General features: G+C 48.1%; 1 protein-coding gene across 5 annotated transcripts in view; it reads right to left on the bottom strand.

Annotated features, from left to right (window-relative positions):
- The window catches only part of MTCL1 (microtubule crosslinking factor 1), a 196,429-nt gene that overhangs the window by 43,908 nt on the left and 135,021 nt on the right, over positions 1 to 17,500 (bottom strand). For 2 of the 5 annotated variants that reach the window (XM_065585253.1, XM_065585256.1), the window contains exons 7-9: positions 17,205 to 17,327; positions 14,654 to 14,884; positions 12,090 to 12,278 (exon numbers count right to left, since the gene is read on the bottom strand). In XM_065585253.1, coding sequence (XP_065441325.1) covers positions 12,090 to 12,278; positions 14,654 to 14,884; positions 17,205 to 17,327 — 543 coding nt within the window. The remainder of the gene's footprint in view (positions 1 to 12,089; positions 12,279 to 14,653; positions 14,885 to 17,204; positions 17,328 to 17,500) is intronic. The other 3 variants (XM_065585255.1, XM_065585257.1, XM_065585254.1) reach the window with 2 other exon arrangements.

The following is a 17,500-nucleotide window of genomic DNA, read 5'->3' on the forward strand; positions in this document are numbered from 1 at the left end:
AAAAGAGAGGAGAGTACACTTATAAAATCTGAAGATGACACTAAGTTAGAAGGGTTGCAAGGACTGGGAGAATTGGTCAGTATTGAAGAAGAAATTCAATAAAGGTAAGTGCAAAGTTCACTTTGGAAGTAAAAATCAAATACAAAACTACAAAATGGGGAATAACTGGGTAGGCGGTAGTACTGCTGAAAGTGATCTGGGAATTATAGTGACCACAAATTGAATATGAGTCAACAATGTGATACAGCTGTGAAAAAGGCGAATATAATTCTGACGCGCATTAATAGGAGTGTCATGTGAAAGGCACGAAAGGTGATTATCCTGCTCTGCTCGGCACTGGTGAGGCCTCAGCTGGAGTCCTGTGTCCAATTCTGGCCACCACGCTTTAGGAAAGATGTGAACAAATTGGAGAGAGTCCAGAGGGGAGCAACAAAAATGATAAAAAGGTTTAGAAAACCTGACCGATGAGGAAAGGTTAAAAAAACTGGGCATGTATAATCTTGAAAAAAGAAGACTGAGGGGGAACCAGATAACAGTCTTCAAATATATTAAGGGCTGGTATAAAGAGGATGGTGGTCAACTGTTCTCCATGTCCACTGAAGGTAGGGCAAGTAGTAATGGGCTTTTTATGTAGCAAGAGAGATATAGGCTAGATATTAGGAAAAAACTTTCTAGCTATAAGGATAGTTAAGATCTGGAATATGTTTCCTAGGAAGGCTGTGGAATCCCCATCACTAGAGGTTTTTAAAAACAGGCTGAACAAAACACCACTCAGGGATGGTTTAGGTTACCTGGTCCTGCCACAGAACAGGAGGCTAGACATGATAACTTCTTAAGATCCCTTCCAGCCCAAAATTTCTGCGATTCTATGGTATAGAATAGTGAGAGTGTCTCTGGAGAGGAAGTACTTCCCTCTAGGGTCCCAGAATGGGGGGTGTCTGTTCCCAGGGCAGACTCTGTGGAACAGGTATCCTACAGCTGAGTGGCTGACAGCTCTAAAACAGGATCTTTAGGGTCAAGTGTTGGTTTCTTGAGGCCTGACTGGATAAAAGATAGTTACCTTTTCCGTAACTGGTGTTTGAGATGTGTTGCTCGTGTCTATTCCACAATAGGTGTGCGTGCTCGCCACGTGCACCGGTGCTGGAAGTTTTTCCCCTAGCAGTATCCGTAGGGGAGCGCCCCAGCGACCCCTGGAGTGGCGCCTCCATGGCGCGGTATAAGGGGCGCTGCACGCTCCCCCCATCCTCAGTTCCTTCTTGCCACACAACTTCGACAGAGGGGAAGGAGGGCGGGATGTGGAATAGACATGAGCAACACATCTCGAAGAACACCAGTTACGGAAAAGGTAACTGTATTTTCTTCTTCGAGTGATTGCTCACGTGTATTCCACAATAGGTGATTCCAAGCTATATCTATTGGAGGTGGGTAGGAGTTCACAAACTCTCGGGACAGAGTATGGCCCTGCCGAACCCGGTGTCCTCCCTGGTCTGGGAGATGATTGCATAATGCGAGGTGAACGTGGGGACATGGGCTAAAAAGGCAGCCGATGAGGCCTGCGCCCTAGTCAAGGGTGCCCTCACAATTGGTGGTGGAGGGATTCCCGCCAGGTCATAACAGGTACGGATGGACTAGGTGATCCAGTTGGAGAGCCGCTGAGTGGAGATCGGCCTACCCTTCATGCGCTTGGCCAAGTCGACGAACAGCTGCGAGGACGTTCTGAACAGCTTAGTCCGCTCCAGGTAAAAAGCTAGAGCCCATCTCACATCCAGCGTGTTGAGGCGGCGTTCCTCACTGGATGTATGGGGCTTGGGGCAGAGAACCAGCAGAAAAATGTCCTGACCCATGTGATAGGCGGAGACCACCTCCCGGAGGAACAAAGGATGTGGTCGGAGCTGGACCTTATCCTTATGGAACACCGTGAACGGGGGCTTGGAGGTCAGGGCCCTGAGTTCTGAGACCCTCCTAGCCAATGTGATCGCCACCAGGAAGGCTACCTTCCACAAGAGGTACGACCAGGAGCACGTAGCTAGTGGCTCAAACCGGGGGCCCATGAGGCGGGTCAACACAGGTTTAGGTCCCACTGCGGAACTGGGGGCCTAAACATATGGGAAGAGACAATCCAACCCCTTAAGGAATCAGCCAGTCATAGCATGGGAGAATACCGTGTGGCACTGCACCACTGGGTAGAAGGCTGATATGGCTGCCAGGTGCACCTTGACTGATGAGGGTGCCAGCCCCTGGGCTTTATGGTGAAGGAGGTAGTTCAGAATCAGCTGGATCAGGGCAGCCACTGGGGAAACGCTCCGCTCATCCACACATCTGTAAAACCGAGACCACTTTGCCAAGTAGGCTCGGCGCGTGGAGGGTCGCCTGCTTTCTAAGAGGACGCATTCAACCCCTTCCGACCATGTCCTTTCCTCCCGGCCTAACCGTTGAGCAGCCACGTCGTGAGGTGGAGTGCCGCTAGGTTGGGGTGGAGGAGGTGGCCCTGGTTCTGGAAGAGTAGGTCCGGGCAGGACGGCAACGGCCATGGTGGGGCGACCGCCAGGCCCGTGAGGGTCCCGTACCAATGCTGCCTGGGCCATGCTGGGTCGATCAGAAGGACCCGGGACTTGTCTGTCTTTATCTTTTCCAGGACCCTGCTAATCAGCGGGAATGGGGGAAAGGCATAGAGAAGCTGACCTGACCAGCACAGGAGGAAGGCATCGGAGATAGCGCCCCATCCCAGCCGCCCCCGGAGCAGAACCGGGGCCGAGTCATGAACAGGTCCACATGGGGAGTTCCCTACACTTGGAAAAGTCTGTGCACCACATCTGGGTGGAGAGAACACTCGTGCTGAGAGGAGAAGTCCCTGCTCAAGCAATCCGGCCCAGAGTTCCGGGAGCCCGATAGGTGGAAGGCCTGTAGGCAGATGTCGTGGGCTATACAAAAGTCCCATAGCCTGAGGGCTTCGTGGCAGAGGGTAGAGGATTGGGCCCCGCCTTGCCTGTTGATGTAAAACATTGAGGCCGTGTTATCCGTGAGAACCCTGACCACCCGGCCCTCCAGGTGCACGCGGAAGGCCATGCACGCCAGCCGCACCGCCCTGAGCTCCTTGACGTTTATGTGGAGGGTCAGGTCCTGAGCCGACCACAGACCATGGGTCTAAACGTTCCCCACATGGGCCCCCATCCGAGGTCCGACACATCTGACACCAGTTCCAGCAATGGGGCCCTGCCCCTGAACGGGACCCCTTGGAGCATGTTTCTCGGGGAGGATCACCACCGCAGGGAGATCATTGGCTCAGGCATCGTGAAGACTTTGTCCATCCTGTCCCTGGCCTGGGAGAACACCGAGGCCAATCAGAGCTGGAGGTGCCTCATCCTGAGTCTGGCGTGACGGACCACATACGTGCACGCCGACATGTGACCCAAGAGCTGGAGGCATGCTCTGGCTGTTGTCACCGGAAACCTTGTGACCATGTCGATGAGCCCCTTCAGGGTCTCGAACCTGTCCAGTGGGAGGGAGGCTCTGGCTGACAAGCTGTCCAGGACTGCCCCGATAAACTCTATGTGATGTACCGGGACTAACATGGACTTGGTGTTGTTTACTCACAGGCCCAAAGTGGTGCATGTGGACAGAAGGATCGCCACATGTTCCCACACCTGCGACCGGGAGCTGCCCTTGACCATCCAGTTGTCCAGATAGGGGAAGATCTGGACCCCCCGGTGCCTGAGGTAGGCCGCTACCATCAACATACATTTCGTGAATACCCTGGGGGCAGTGGACAGGCCAAACAGGAGGACTGTAAATTGGTAGTGTTCCTGCCCCACCATGAAACAGAGGAAGCGTCTGTGCCCCTCGAATATATGAATGTGGAAGTACGCCTCCTGCAAATTGAGGGCGGCATACCAGTCCCCGGGATCCAGGAAGGGGATGATGGAGGCCAGGGAGACCATGCAGAACTTAAGTTTCAGCATGTACTGGTTCAGACCTCGCAGGTCCAAGATGGGCCTGAGCCCCCCATTGGCCTTTGGGATAAGGAAATAACAGGAGTAGTACCCCTTGCTTTTGAACTTCCCCGGTACCGCTTCCACTGCTCAGAGGTCCAGGAGCCACCCCACTTCCTGCTCAAGCAGAGCTTCATGAGAGGGGTCCCGCAGGAGGGATGGGGGTGGAGGATGGTTGGGTGGAGTGGAAGTAAACTGGAGGGTGTAGCCCTGGGAGATGGTGTTGAGGACCCATCGGTCCGAGGTCAGCTGCGACCACTCCGGGAGGAAAGCACAAAACGATTGGAGAAGGGAAGCTTTATTGAGGCTGGATCCCTGATGAGAACTGGCAGGGCGCCCCCGGGCATCCCGTCAAAACTGCCTTTTCCCCACCTGCTTGCCCTTGGAGCACCCAGGCTGAGGGGCAGGTCGAGACTGCCTTTGAGGGCGCTTCTTATAGTCCCGCGACTTCTTATAAGCGGTCTCGTATTTTGAGTGGGTGGCCAGGGTGGGAGTCTGCTGCAGCTTGAACTTAGGTTTAGCCGGAGCCAGAACATACAGACCCAGAGTCTGGTGCGTCATGCGGGAGTCTTTCAGGCCATGCAGCTTTGTATCCATTTGTTCCGCAAACAGAGCTTTGCCATCAAATAGAAGGTCCAGCAGGAGGTCTGCGCCTCGCTGGACAGCCCAGAGAGCAGGAGCCATGATGCCCTTCTCATGGACACCACGGAGGCCATGGACCGCACGGCCGTGTCCCCTGCATCTGAAGCTGCCTGCCATATTGCCCTGGCAGCTGCTGTACCCCCTTCCACCAGCGCCTTGAACTCCTTCCTGTAGCACTCCTGGAGGAAGTCCTCGAACTTGGGCAGAGAGCCCCACAGATTTAACTCATACCGGTCCAGGAGAGCCTGGTGGTTCGCCACCCGTAACTGGAAGCTTGAGGATGAATAAATTTTCCTTCCACATGAATCCAGCCTCCTTGAATCTTTATTTTTTGGGGTAGGGGTTGGTTGGCCCTGCCGTTCCCTGTGGTTGACCGACTCGACCACCAGGGAGTTGGGAGCAGGGTGGATGTACAAGTATTCATGCCCCTTGGCGGGCACAAAATACTTGCATTCCGCTCTCTTAGAGATGGGGGCCAATGAGGCTGGGGTTTGCCACAGGGCGTTTGAAATTTTTGCCACCCCTTCGTGGAGAGGCAAGGCCACTCTGCCCAGTGCCGACCACGGAACCGCAATCCCGACGTGGAGGACCGGTACCGTCGGTAACAGCTGCTCCGCGATCGGCTCCGGCGGGTGGACCCATGAGCGGGACGAGGAACGAGAACGGCGTCGGCATTTGTGTCGTAACCAGCTGAGATAGCCCCTCCGAGACGAGGATCTTTGGCGTTGTTGGCCTCAGTTCCCTCGGTGTTCGCTCCTTGAGGCGGAGCGGTGCCGGGAGTCTCGGTCCGATGGAATCCAACCAGACAACTTGGTGGGAGTTGATGGCGACCCACGTGGACTTTGCACGGAACGGTCGCTGGGCAGAGAACGGTGTCAGGAACGTTCCCTCAACCGAGACCAGTACCGAGTTGGGGGTGACTGCGGAGATCCCAGTGATGGCTTGCCTCTGGAGCCTGGGGCTGACATCGGCAGTGCTCCTGGTACTGGCATGGACATGACATCCCGGGCCACCTGCAGGGCCTCCGTTGTGGAGGGCATCCAGACATCCGGGGAGGCCTGCTCCAAATGGGCCAGGCTACTCTGCTCGACTTGAGTCGGAGGCCTAGAGGCCGGTGGGGGATCGAGGACTGCAACATGGGTCTAGTCTCTGCCCCGGGTTTACTCCAGTGCTGCTGTGAAGAAGGCCCGAGCCGGGGTCAGCGCCGACTCCATCAGAATAGCCTGGAGCCTAATGTCCCTTTCTTTCTTGGTCCAAGGCATAAACGACTTGCAGATCTTGCAGCGATCGCTGAGATGGGTTTCCCCCAAACAGCGTAAACAGTCCGCGTGCTGATCATTCACTGGCATAGGTCACCTACAAGTGTCGCACGACTTAAAACCCAGGGCCTGGGGCATGCCCCGGCCCAGGCGTTCTAGTTAAACTAAACTAGACTAATCAACTAACTAACTACAGGTACCACACACTGAACAAACAAGCAGTTCTGGGGACGAGCTACAGCAAAGCTGGAGCAGAGCAGTTCCGAAGCACCTTCACTGGCAGCAAGAAGGAACTGAGAGTGGGGGGAGTGTGCAGCGCCCCTTATACTGCGCCATGGAGGCGTCACTCCAGGGGTCGCTAGGGGTGCTCCACTAGGGGTACTGCTAAGGGAAAAACTTCTGGCACCAGTGCATGTGGCAAGCACGCACACCTATTGTGGAATACACATGAGCAATCACTCGAAGAAGAAATGCATGTTCAGGGAGGTTTGCAGGCTAACTTCTTTGAGGGAGATGTTGAAGAAATCAACCACTAATGAGCTATGTGCTCCTCGGTGGCTTTTAGCAGCTATGAGTGGCCAAGGTCTATTTCAAATATTGCGCCCAGACATCTCTCAGAGCTTCCACGGAACTCACTTTTGGTACTGGGATTCCATTAGGGAAAGTGGGGTGACACCTTCTTTGCTCCAATTTTGTTATCACTAATAAATATGTATTAATGAAGTATTTTTAAAATCTGGAATAATTTATAAACGGAGGTTTACACTGGAAATTCTGTAATGTGTATAGAGTCAGGGCCAGATCCTGCAATCTCATGGAATTCAGTGGGGGTTCGACGTATAGAGGGCATGCAGTGTCATGCCCTACTTTTGCAGCAAAATTGACATTTTGAGCCAAACATATAATAGTGTATCTGAGAGCAGAATATGGCTCTTACAGAGCCCTAAATTGGCTACAGGATCAGAATTAACCTGCAACAAGGTTTCTCTTTTTCGTATTAGAGAGTGATATGACCCTTTCTTGCCACTAATAATTAGCTGGAAGCCCAATAGCAGTAAACCATTTTAACTCTCAATGTATCTGTCAAATACAGGGTGCTTGGAAATTGAGGAGTGTGGTATATGCCATACAGTATAATATACAATGAAATGCAGTATAGCTCTTGAAATAACTAATATTTAGCAAACTTACTATTCTTGCATTAGTCACACAATATGTATTTCCTGGTTAGAAGGTAGAAAACTTGTTTTGCCCTCACAAATCCACCGGAGCCCCATGCAGTATTCATTAGAAATATCTGCTTCTATCAGCAGGGGTACTGAGACATGATTTGTTACTATGAGTCATTTCCTTAAGTGAGATTGCTGGAAATGCTGAATTAGAAGAGCACGTAACACTTACAAAAATGAATTATATGCATGGTACTTACCACTGTTGCCAATTTAATTGACATTAATCTCAGAGCAATGATTCTTTCAGAGAGGACATATTTTATTCATATATTCTTGATTGGTGAGATTGCTGTCTAAGGCTGTACTTGAAAAGCTAATATATGGCTGAGGCTTATTGAGATGGTACTAGTTTATATTTATTTTACTCATTCATAGACTAATTTAGTCTACAAGATGAATGCAATTATATGATATGTTTATAAGCATCTCTTCAGTGCCCTGCGCCTCAGCCTCATTCTCGGGAGGAGACCATGGTGATATATAAGGGACTGGTGAGCTACATTTAGGGTGACCAGACAGCAAGTGTGAAAAATCGGGACGGGGTGGGGGGTAATAGGGGCCTATATAAGAAAAAGACCCAAAAATCAGGACTGTCCCTATAAAATCGGGACATCTGGTCACCCTTGCTACATTCCCAGAAAGGGCAGCTTCTGACCTCCAACAAGATTATTAATACTAAACCCTTCCTAAGTCAGACATGTGAGTGCCAGACTAACCAAATGAATAAAATCTTGGTAGAGCATTTTACATGATAACATGTACTGGACAAAGGCTTTGGGTACCTTTCACTACATTGCAGCTAGAGAATGGAGTTCTCAGTTACTGAAGGTCAAAAAGCAAAGGCAAAATGCACCCCAGTTGTTCATAGGCTGTAAGAACAGTATGCAGCTCTCTATAGACCATACTTTTGTGGTTTCGTCTGTGTCACGTGTGCACAGACACACACACACACACAAAACAGTCTAAGCCTTGAACCTAAGAAGTAGGTGCAAGAGTCCTGTAAACTCCCTAGAAACAATCCTAGTCTTACTACAGGATGGAGACAAACTGTTTCCTAGAATGGATCTATTAGATCACACAGCAATCACAAATACTGTATTAATAGTGTAGGACCAGATCATATCCTGTGGATCCTCACATAGGGGGCCCCTCTGAGAGTCGATACCCTTCAATGTGAATGGAAAGCATGTCCCCACAGCACCATGGCCCCTCCTCTCCAGACTCCATGGAGAACTTGGACTGTCTGCAGATCTGGGAGGGCAGAGGAAGTTAGAGGGAGAAGACTAGGGAATGCAGATACACATACTATTCCCTAAACCCCGTGGAGATTCCAGTGGGAAGTTAATACAGCCTGAGACAGTATTCATTTTCTTGCAGGCTCCCTCTACGCTGTGGTTTCCCCCAGTCCGAAGTGTGTCGTGTAGTGGGGCAGCTGCCCCAGTCTGGCATGGAAGGGGTTAAAGCAAGCCAGAGAGGCTGCGCAGGGCCCCAGCCAATCCTGGAAGGGCTTACTGGGAGCCATTCAAGTGGAGGCTGCAGGGCAGAGAGGAGTGGAGTCTCTCCCTTCAGGGCAAAGGGAGAAGAACTGGCTCCTAGAGAGAGAAGCACCTAAGACAGAGCAGGGCTGGGCAGGGTCAGCAGAGGCGGGGGAAGCTCTAGGCTGACGACTGCCAGCCTGGGGCCCTGACACAAAGGGGCAGAGAAGGTGCTGGGGCTACCGGGAAGTGGCCCAGGGAAGCAGGCAGTAGAGGAGAGTTGGAGGAGGGCAGTAAGTGGCTGCCGCTAGACCAGGGATGGGCAAACTATGGCTTGGAGGCCGCATCCGGCCCATCAGACATTTAAATCTGGCCCTTGAGCTCCCGCCAGGGAGCGGGGTCGGGCCCGTGGCTCTGTGTGGCTCCTGGAAGCAGCAGCATGACCCCGTACGGCTCCTACACATAGGGGCAGGCAGGGGGCTCCGTACACTCAGGGCCGGCTCCAGCGTTTTTGCCACCCCAAGCAGCGATCAGCAGCACTTCGGCGGCAGCTCTACCACCGCCACTTCATTCTTCGGCAGCAATTCGGCGGCAAGTCCTTCCCTCCGAAAGGGACTGAGGGACCCGCTGCCGAATTGCCGCCAAAGAGCCGAAAGTGCCACCCCTTTCCGTTGGCCGCCCCAAGTACCTGCTTGCTGCGCTGGTGCCTGGAGCCGGCCCTGCGTAAACTGCTCCTGCCCCAAGCACCACCCCTGCAGCTCCCATTGGCTGGGAACTGCAGCCAATGGGAGTTGCAGGGGCAGCACCTGGGGATGGGGCAGCGCAGAGCCTCCTGAGAATTTCAAAGAATTCTCCATGTAGGAACCGGAGGGGGGACATGCCACTGCTTCCGGGAGCTGCTTGACGTAAGCGCTGCCTGGAGCATGCACTCCTGACCCCCTCCTGTGCCCCAACCTCCTGCCCCAGCCCTGATCCCCCTCCTGCTCTCCGAACCCCTCAGTCCCAACCCAGAGCACCCTCCTACACACCCAGCCCCACCCCAGAGCCTGCACCCCCAGCCAGAGCCCTAACCCCCAGCCCCTTGTCCCAGCCCAGAGCCCCCCTCCTGCACCCTGAACTCCTCATTTCTGGCCCCACCCCAGAGTCTGCACCCCCAGCCGGAGCCCTCACCCTCCTCTCATACCCCAACCTCCAATTTTGTGAGCATTCGTGGCCTGCCATACAATTTCCATACCCAGATGTGGTCCTCGGGCCAAAAAGTTTGCCCAACCCTGTGTTAGAGGGTCCCTGGGTCGGGGGCCAGAGTAGCAGGTGGAGAGGCCGGGACACCCTCCTCTTCCCCCCCACTTCCCAGTGATGAGAGTGGCTAAGCCAGACTGCAGTTTGCCCTTGGAGGAAGGGGCCCAAAACTCCCCACCTTCCACTCCAAGGGCAAGGCTCATTTCTTTGACCTTGACTTCTCTAACAAATACATTGCGCAACAGATCATATAAACAAAACAAGCCACACCCTACTAAAGCAAGACACTCCATTGCACATCACTTCTTTTTTTGGGGAGAGGATGAGAGAACAAACAACGTGTGACAGTTGTGTAGTCACAAGGCTTAGTACACTACTGGAAGGGGCTCAGATATTTTGCTGATTACCACAGTATAAAAGCCTATATAGGATAGAATAGAACCTAGGACCAACTTCTATTTGCAATTACTTAATATAAATCTGAAGAAATCAGAATTTACACTGGTGTCATACAGGACAGTTGGGTTCTCAATGGACAGGATGACTGGTATGCAGCAAATAAAGGCAGGAATATGAAGTGAATTATGCAGGGGTATGGTCACTGCTCAGTGATCAAAAAAATAAATGTTGAATAGCTGTCTAATTTACCACACACTTTCCAAACTGAACACTGAATGAAGCATGAGTCCTGTGGAAAAATAGTATGTGATCACGTAACTATAGACAAAATTCATCATAATTAAGGCTAAGAGTTTGTCACGGATATTTTTAGTAAAAGTCACGGACAGGTCATGGGCATAACAGAAAAATTCACGGAAACTGTGACCTGTCCCTAACTTTTACTAAAAATATCCCTGACAAAATGGGGATCAAGTGGGGCTGCTGCAGAGACTAGGAGCTGCCTGGAGCAGCTGGAGGCTGTGGGGTACCCCAGTCGCCTGCAGCTCCGGGCGTCCCCCCTGCCTGTGGGGGCTGGGAGCTCAGGGGGTTCCCCACCAACTCCGGGGGCTAGGAGCTTGGGTTCCTCTGCAGCAGCCTGGAGCTGCCCGCCACCCCTGGCAGCCCAGAGCGGCCAGGACCTTGGGGGTTCCCTGCCATCTCTGGCAGCTCGGAGCTCGGGGTTCCTGAGCTGCCCCGGTGGCAGGGAACTGGGGGTTCCCCACTGCTGCCCACTAGGAGCTGGGGGGGGGTCCCCCGTTGTCCTGGGCAGCTGGGAGCTGGGAGGTTCCCCCGCCGCCAGCAGCAGCAGAAAGCTGGGGGTACCCCCACCGCCCACGGCGTCTGGGAGCTCCGGGGGCCACCAGAGGTGGCGGGGGTACCCCACAGCTTTCTGCCCCAGCGGGCGGTGGGGTACCCTGCAGCTCCTGACCACCACAGGCTGAAGTCACGGAGGCTGCTGAAAGTCACTGATTCTGTGACTTCTGAGACCTCCGTGACTAAATCGCAGTCCTAATCATAATGCACATACACAAGGGTCAGAGTTAAATTAGAGCAACATTTGTGTACAAAAGATGGAAGTTAAAAGGAATAATAACTTACTGCATTTTGTTTTACTCTCCTACTGGAACACCTGTTAACTGTTAATAGTATATTCTTTTGTATTAAGTTTTACTCTGTTTAGTAATATTCAATACTTAGCCTGAGCCATTTAAAAATATATTCCCAACTTGAACCCTAACTGCTGAGTTGATTCCATTTATTGTAGATAAATTCTTCACATTTGCCTAGTCCAACCCCAAGGCAGACATGGCACAGGAGATCGCTGGGAGGACCGGATAGGATTTGCCTTTAGCCATTTAAAAATGATGTCACAGAACTTTGACATTACTTTTCCTTCATTTTTATGGAAGACATTAAATACATGTGACAGATTCTTAAAATATTTAAATGAAATAAAAAGCACCCCTCCTTTCTAATGGCTAGATGGTAAAATGCTCAGGAAAGATGAGTATGTAAATTCTGCAAGCCATCAGATATTGATATATTTTTCTGGGCAAGCAGCCACAAGAGGAAATGGGATTTTTTCACTCCTAGCATCTGTCAAGAGGACAGTAGTAATCACATGACTCCCTATTAAATATAGATATAATGGATGAAACCCATTAAAGTTGCTGTGTAGCTAGGATTGAAGTTATGTACAATTCTAGGTACTAAGATAAAATAGAACAGCAGCAAAACAAAATGGATGCGACTAAAAAAATCTAGAGCATTAATTCCCAAGGTATGATGTGTAACTCCCTTCTGGTGTGGTACCTGCTTTTGATGCTGCAATAGTTCTGCAGTCTGCAGCTGTGGTCCATGGTCAGTGCTCTCCGCTGTGGAATGTTGGGAGTAATCCGTCAGTGCAAACACAAGGTCATCCTCCTCCTCATCTTGTTCTGGGTCATCTCCCTTTCTTTCAGACTGAATGCCAAATTCTGGTAGGGCATCGAGGTGTTCAATCTAAAATGGCAAGACAATTAACTCTACAGACACTATTCCTGTATTAACTGTACAGTGACAAACAAAAATCTACTGAAGACTGGAGAAAAGGGATCTCCTTGTGTGTTGCAATTTATTAAATCATATTCTGTATGCTAGTGAGAATGTTATTAAACAACAGAAAACAGAAAAGATGTTTTGCTATTAGGTGTGGGTTTAGTTTACGCAAAAGAGTATTGCAGCATTTATAAATGGACACTCGTCTTGAAGATTATTCATTCTGCCTAATTTGGTAGCACAAACACTTGCAGCAACTGTAGACCAGGAAATGCTGAAAGAAAAGACACCATGGACAGGAGGTACATAAATATTAGCAATACATGAAACAATTACTTAGAAGATGGTTTGGGAATTACATTAATTTGAAGGATAATTCGTCCCTCCCCAGGAATTTTGGTTAGAGCAGCAGATTGAGAAAATGCCTCTCTCCCAGTCATTTTATTTAATAAGGCCAAGATTTCCCAATGTGTGTAGGTGATTCTGGCTGCCTTCTTTCAGAGTGGTGCTTACTGTCTGAAAATCAAACGCCTTTTAAGGGGTCTCAAATTGGCCACCCAAAATCACTAGTTTTGAAAACCTTGGCCTAAATTATTAGGTGCTCCATGGAGGAACACCATAATGGTGATGTGAGTGCTGATGGTGATATGTTTCTGTGGGGAAAAGGAATCAATATGGATGAATCACTGCTGAATTCCCACAAGAAGTGTGTGACTTTACTGCCAGTATGAAAACATAGCACTTCTTCATCTGTATTCCTGAGGGCTTTTTGAGGAGCACACAGTACATAAACGTGAAAAAAGCAACATCACTCTGTGACGTTGTGCAGTCTATATGGTTTTATAAAAACATGATAATAAGTGAATATAATGCAACTGGGATATGCTTTGTGCAAAAGGTCTCTTGTAAGGTATCGTTATAAAGCTTATAATCTACTGAGTGTGATCATCCTATTCGTAGAAATGTACCACTCTTGTATCTAAAACTAGAAATATAAAATATAACTCTGGGGGCCTATTGTAATTATGTAAAGTGTGGGCCAGTAATGATGGTTTGGAATCTTGATGACTCCCATTAACAAGGACCATTGTCTGCAGATGGCTATGTTTACCTGTTAGTCTTCCTGTATATGTGTGTGCTGAAGTGGGCAATGAAATCTTGCAGTGACATGTGATCATGTCACCTGAACTGGAATCCATCTTTAACCTGGTGCTTTTCCAGTGGGGGGTGTGTGTGTGTGGAAACCCAGAGGGACAAAGGGTTCCCGCCTTATGCAAAAGATATATAAAGGGGTGGAACAGAACAAAGGGGAGAGGAGCCATCATGAAGAATCCCCAAGCTATCAACTGAGCTGCAACAAGAGCTGACCAGGGGAAAGAATTGTGCCCAGGCCTGGAAGGTGTCCAGTCTGAGAAAAAGCTTACTGAAGCATCTCTGAGGGTGAGATTATCTGTATTCAGTTTGATTAGACATAGATTTGCACATTTTATTTTATTTTGCTTGGTGACTTACTTTGTTCTGTCTGTTACTACTTGGAACCACTTAAATCCTACTGTCTGTATTTAATAAAATCATTTTTTATTTAGTAATTTACTCAGAGTATGTATTAATACCTGGGGGAGCAAACAACTGTGCATCTCTCTCTATCAGCGTTATAGAGGGCAAACAATTTATGAGTTTGCCCTGCATAAGCTTTATGCAGGGTAAAACGGATTTATTTGGGTTTAGACCCCATTGGGAGTTGGGCATCTGAGTGCTAAAGACAAGCACACTTCTGGGAGCTGTTTTCAGGTAAACTTGCAGCTCTGGGACAAGTGATTCAGACCCTGGGTCTGTGTTGGAGCAGACGGGCGTGTCTGGCTCAGCAAGACAGGGTGCTGGAGTTCTGAGCTGGCAAGGAAAACAGGAGCAGGGGTAGTCTTTGCACATTGGATGGCACCTCCGAAGGGGGTTTCTGTGATCCAACCCATCACAGTGGCGAACCCATCACACACTCAAACCATCCAAACAGATTTTAATCCATTAGCCCACTTATTGCTCCATATATTTGTGCTAGCTGGGGGTTTTGTTTTAAAGATGAGAGAGCAGTAATTCAGAGATGTCATATGGGTCATCCCTCTTTACAAAACTATTTTAAAAAGGCCAGTAACTTTAACTTTAAATTCCATTTCAGTCCCTTTTAAACTCACGATTATGGAGGGCTGGTGTGGCTCCATAGTTGGTTGAGTTGAGGTTTGCATGAAAACAGGGATATCTAAATATTCATTTTGCTCATGACAGAACTAGCAACTCCACACATTCTTGCAGTTTCACTCCACTGAATAAGACAGGCCTGTTACCTCCAGTATGTCCTCTCCCTCCTCTTCTATTTGCTTGCCTTGCTGCCAGTGTTTCAGCAGCCACTTCAGTTTCACATACAGAAGGAAGGTATTCTGCTTGAAATGCCTGAGTTCTTGCTGCATCAAACTTTTCTCCTGACCCCAGGTCTTCTCCTCCAATTTATTCTGCAAAGTCAAGCTCTGCACCTCCAAATCTTTCCTCCGCAAGGTCTGCAGATGCTCCTCCTCCAGCTTTAATGGAACAACACACACAGTATCAATAGGGTGCTGCTGATGGGTGAGACAAACTGAAACCTCTAATTTTAATCAATATTAGCTACTTAATTTGACAAGAGTCCTGACTTTTGAGGAATCAGAAGACCGCCGCTTGCAGCCCTCAATTAATTAACCATATGCAAATAACCTGCTGAGGGAATGTACAGTTAATTCACTTTAAAGATGCATAACAACAATGCTGAAACATAAAACACATTTATGTCCTACATACTTTCCTTCCTCTCTTCATTGCATCTTTTCAATATGTTCCCTGCATGGCCCTGACCTTACAACTGCTTCATACAAAATTCATTTAATGACTGAATTTCCACCTACTCCTACAAAATGAGAGTATAATAATTCCTACAACACCCAAGAATTTTAATTTTTCTCCCATCCCTGCACAGTCACTCCTTTTGTTAAGAATATATCTTCATCCCACTCTCAAGAAACAGAGTTCCTTTGTCTTTTATATTTGGTATCAAACACAAGTCTTGGCCTTTTTACATTAGCACTGAGGATTCATACTTAAAAGGGCTGTTTGAGCTGGCTCATGGTGAACTCCTACAGTTCTGCACAAGGCTGAAGCACAGATGCACACTGTGGCTGAAGACATAAGCATACTGAGACTCAGAATAGTCTGAGTTCCAGCCCCATAAGCACCAAGAATAGCTCACAGTCTCACAGTTTGCAATTTAAACCCTATTATAATTTATTTGACACCAAACTTTGGCCAGAAAGGTCATTTTTCAATGCAACTTCTTACTGTATAAGTGAAAAGCAGGCAATGGACTGACCTGGCACCAATAAGAGTTACATAAATTACCTTTCAGCAGTCACATACTCCTACATGAATGCCAATATATTTCTGTTTTAACTGAATGTGGATGCTTACTAATGAGGAAAAGGCATTTAGAAAAGGAATGCAGAGCCATTGTTTATAGATGCCATTTCATATTGTTTTGTTTCCTGTCATATCATAAGACTATTAAATAACTGCCTCTCTTGTTAGTTACCAATCCAGTACAAATGAAAGCCATAGTAAACTAGCCACCACAATGCCTTAAACCATACAGAATATATCCTGCAACAAACACCTCATAGCTATAGAGAACACTTGAAATTCATCTTCAGGAAAGTGGACAGAAAACCAGACCAATAATTCCTATTACCAATGAAATGAAATGAAATAAAATAAAATATGTATCTAATTACCCCTAAAACATTCAGAATCCTATTTGCGACCTGCCATTCCATGACAAGCACTTTACTAAATAATGAACCCTTTAAAAAGTTTTTAGCACAGAACTAAGCTAACAAAATCAGTTATCCAAAATGCACATACAACATGTTACCTCTTCTGTTAGAGGGATTTTGGAGTAAAACTGGCATATTAATAAATACTCTCAGCAACAGTAAATCCTTGTAAATCAATTCCTGATTGAATCAGGAATATTTACCCACCAAACAATTTACAGGTTCATAATTGACCTTAAAAGTAGTTTAAAACAAAAATAGATATTATGGGCCAAAAGTGTGTGTACAACTCCCAATCATGCCCATGGAGTTGCATACAGAGGGCAGACTTTAGTCCATTGCCACTTAATGTTGCCAGAAACAATACACTAAAAAGGAAACTATTGTAAGCTTCATTTTTGAATGTGTAAATGAATATAACTTGTGTTAACAGAGCCTTGTTCCCTTGAACTGAAATGGACATTTGGTTAAAAACAGCCAGGATCTATGAATCCAAGTCTTCAAAAAGGTGGGGGCAAATATAGCCAATTTCATGTTATGTACACTGAACATGAGCAATAAAAGACAGGGAAGCAAAGCACTGAGAAATAAAGAGGTCCTGATTTTCATCTCCTGTATAACTGGTGTAACTCCACTGACTTCAGGGAGCTAAGTGAGATCAGAATCAGGCCTACAACATCCAACTTTGCTCCTGGAGTTCAAGCAAGTGCTGTTCCACCGTCTCATAGAGAGCTGAAGGGGAAAGAAGCAGCAGCCACTTCTTCTTATATGATCACGAATATAGCAGCTCATGTGGGTTTTTTTTGGCTGATTCTCTATCAAGAAGATAGACAGGGACACAAAGATACAGAAATTAGGTCAATTTACATTCAACCAGCTTCTAGATTCTTGGATGAGTGAAAATAAATAAATAAAGTTGATGCTTTTGGGAGTGAATAGTAGTAACATGTAGACACAATTCCCTTGTTTTTGACAAACAATGTTTCATTGTGCAGGCTCTGGCCAAATGTCTGTACCAGTGGATGGGTTTTGCATTTACCTGAATGATCCTCTCTGTAAACTTTTCTTGCTCCTCTTGGTGAAGTCTCGTCTCCTGCTCAAGTTGAGCCTGAAGCTCCTGTATCGATACATTCTGTACAGGTAAAACATGGGAATCCCTGAGCTGATCAGTAGGACAAAGGGACATGTTTAGTGGACAGTGTGTGTTAATGGTGTAAAAAATCTGTAGGACAGACATCTTCGTGACTTACACTTATACATACAGTTATAAGCAAAGCAGGATGTGCACATATGTAGCAATGCCTTAAATATGTGTGAGGATTTCTTATGTGGCTT

Source organism: Chrysemys picta, chromosome 2, assembly GCF_011386835.1.
Source record: "Chrysemys picta bellii isolate R12L10 chromosome 2, ASM1138683v2, whole genome shotgun sequence".
Lineage (NCBI taxonomy): Eukaryota > Metazoa > Chordata > Testudines > Emydidae > Chrysemys > Chrysemys picta.